Source organism: Trypanosoma rangeli, assembly GCF_003719475.1.
Source record: "Trypanosoma rangeli strain AM80 chromosome Unknown Tra_15.4_contig_00133, whole genome shotgun sequence".
NCBI lineage: Eukaryota > Euglenozoa > Kinetoplastea > Trypanosomatida > Trypanosomatidae > Trypanosoma > Trypanosoma rangeli.
The window spans coordinates 1-1994 of record NW_021705877.1 but is presented as its reverse complement, the minus strand read 5'-3'; the positions used below and the strand labels follow the sequence as shown (position 1 = coordinate 1994).

Sequence of the window (1994 nt, the reverse complement as noted above, 5' to 3'; positions counted from 1 at the left end):
ATGAGTCTACTGCGAGGCTACTATTTTCACCAACTCATCGCTGGGGTGCACTACTGCCACAGCCGTGGTTTTGCCCACCGTGATTTGAAGCCGGAAAACATGTTGCTTGACGCGAACGGAACTCTGAAGATCTCTGATTTTGGCCTCAGCAACCGGCAGCAGGACTTTTTGCTCGAGACAGTGTGTGGGACGCCCAACTATGTCGCACCGGAGGTTTTGATGGAGCGAGGCTACAATGGGATGTCGGCCGACATATGGAGCTGTGGCGTTGTACTGTACGTGATGCTTGCCGGACGCCTTCCCTTTGAGGATCGCACCATGAACGCGTTGCTTGCAAAGATTGAACGTGGTGAGTACCAGATGGTCCGCCACGTATCCGACGCTGTGAAGGACTTAATTGCGAGGATGCTGACGGTGGACCCGAAGAAGCGCATCACCATGGAGGGCATCATCGCCCACCCATGGTTTCAGGTCGGCTGGGACCCGAGGCGGCTGCGAGATGCTTAGGAGATTTGAGTGTGCTGTGCAGCTTGGACTCACCTTTGTGAGTGCTATGGAGGGTATGGAGGTTGTCCTGAGCAGTTGGAGCAATGAGCGTTGCGAACAGTGGGAATCTGGAGCCTGCGCTTTCATTGTTGATGAGGGTAATATATATAAATAAATATATATATATATACTGCTGACTGCCGTCCCGCAGAGGGCTTACAGTATTTTTGTGAATAAAGTTGGGGTCGTGGAGAGGCGCAGCTAAAGGGAAAGTGTGTTTACTGATTGATAAAAGCGTGCTATGCCTTTCTTAAGTTGTGAGTAGTTTGTTCTAGTTGTTGATTTCTGTTGCGCGTGTCTCCTCCCCTCCCCCCCCATCTGTCGTAGTAGTGTAGAGTCGAGGCATTGTTTTTTTTTTTTGCTGAATCACATGTTTCTTATTCCCCTCTCGCGTGTGCCAAAATCATTTGTGGAATGTGCGTCTGTAACTTCTAGACGGATGCACGAACTGAGTTGTGTGAATGTCTACAAGGAAGCTTCTTTCTGAATGGTGGCGGACCGCACGGGCAGGCCCCTCACTGTTACCGCCGACATGTTTCCGCTGTCCTTTGTCACGTCTCCAGGCGCACATGCCAACCCTTGTGCGTAAATATCTGTTGTCTGCACGCTCTTTTTATTTGTGTTACTTTAGAACTGCCTGCTAAGTGGGTCCCCCATTGGTTGCGGCTGCAGCCAGTGCTTTTTTTGCGGGCGACAAAAAAAGAAGGGCGCCGCTAGGGAGTCTGCGAAGACCGTGGGTGCCAGGAAGTATACAGAAATCCAAGGACGGGATGAGCGTTGGACAATATGTTTTAGGGAAAAAGATCGGCGCCGGCAGCTTCTCCACGGTTCGGCTGTGCACGGACGCACAAAGTCGAAAATGGGCAGTGAAGATCATTGATAAGGCCCGTTTAAAGCATGAGCACATGGAGAACCAGATGCTGCGGGAGGTGGCTGTAATGCGATCACTTAAACATGAAAACATCATCGATCTTCGTGACGTTTTGGAATCCGAGAATCACTATTATCTGGTGCTGGAGTATGTACCGGGTGGTGAGCTGTTCGATAAGATTGTCAAGGCGAAACGCTTTGATGAGTCTACTGCGAGGCACTATTTTCACCAACTCATCGCTGGGGTGCACTACTGCCACAGCCGTGGTTTTGCCCACCGTGATTTGAAGCCGGAAAACATGTTGCTTGACGCGAACGGAACTCTGAAGATCTCTGATTTTGGCCTCAGCAACCGGCAGCAGGACTTTTTGCTCGAGACAGTGTGTGGGACGCCCAACTATGTCGCACCGGAGGTTTTGATGGAGCGAGGCTACAATGGGATGTCGGCCGACATATGGAGCTGTGGCGTTGTACTGTACGTGATGCTTGCCGGACACCTTCCCTTTGAGGATCGCACCATGAACGCGTTGCTTGCAAAGATTGAACGTGGTGAGTACCAGATGGTCCGCCACGTATCC

The 1994-nt window shown here is 51.2% G+C and overlaps 3 protein-coding genes across 3 annotated transcripts in view, besides 1 other annotated feature; all 3 read left to right on the top strand.

The window, feature by feature from the left end:
- Positions 1–4, top strand: part of TraAM80_04511 (putative serine/threonine protein kinase) — a gene marked incomplete at both ends in the record, with an annotated part of 672 nt that extends 668 nt beyond the window's left edge. Inside the window, one exon of the mRNA XM_029381437.1 lies at positions 1–4. This exon is cut by the window's left edge and continues 668 nt beyond it. Within this exon, the coding sequence (XP_029238701.1) occupies positions 1–4 (4 nt within the window).
- Positions 1–507, top strand: TraAM80_04510 (putative serine/threonine protein kinase; the record flags this gene model as incomplete). The annotated part of the gene is made up of 1 exon (XM_029381436.1): positions 1–507. One exon carries the CDS (start codon positions 1–3, stop codon positions 505–507), a length of 507 nt encoding a protein of 168 aa, XP_029238700.1.
- Positions 508–647: 140 nt separating this feature from the next.
- Positions 648–676: a microsatellite.
- A 640-nt stretch (positions 677–1316) lies between these two features.
- Positions 1317–1994, top strand: TraAM80_04509 (putative serine/threonine protein kinase; the record flags this gene model as incomplete). The annotated part of the gene is made up of 1 exon (XM_029381435.1): positions 1317–1994. A coding segment is annotated over one exon (678 nt), but the record flags the coding sequence as incomplete, so codon positions are not given.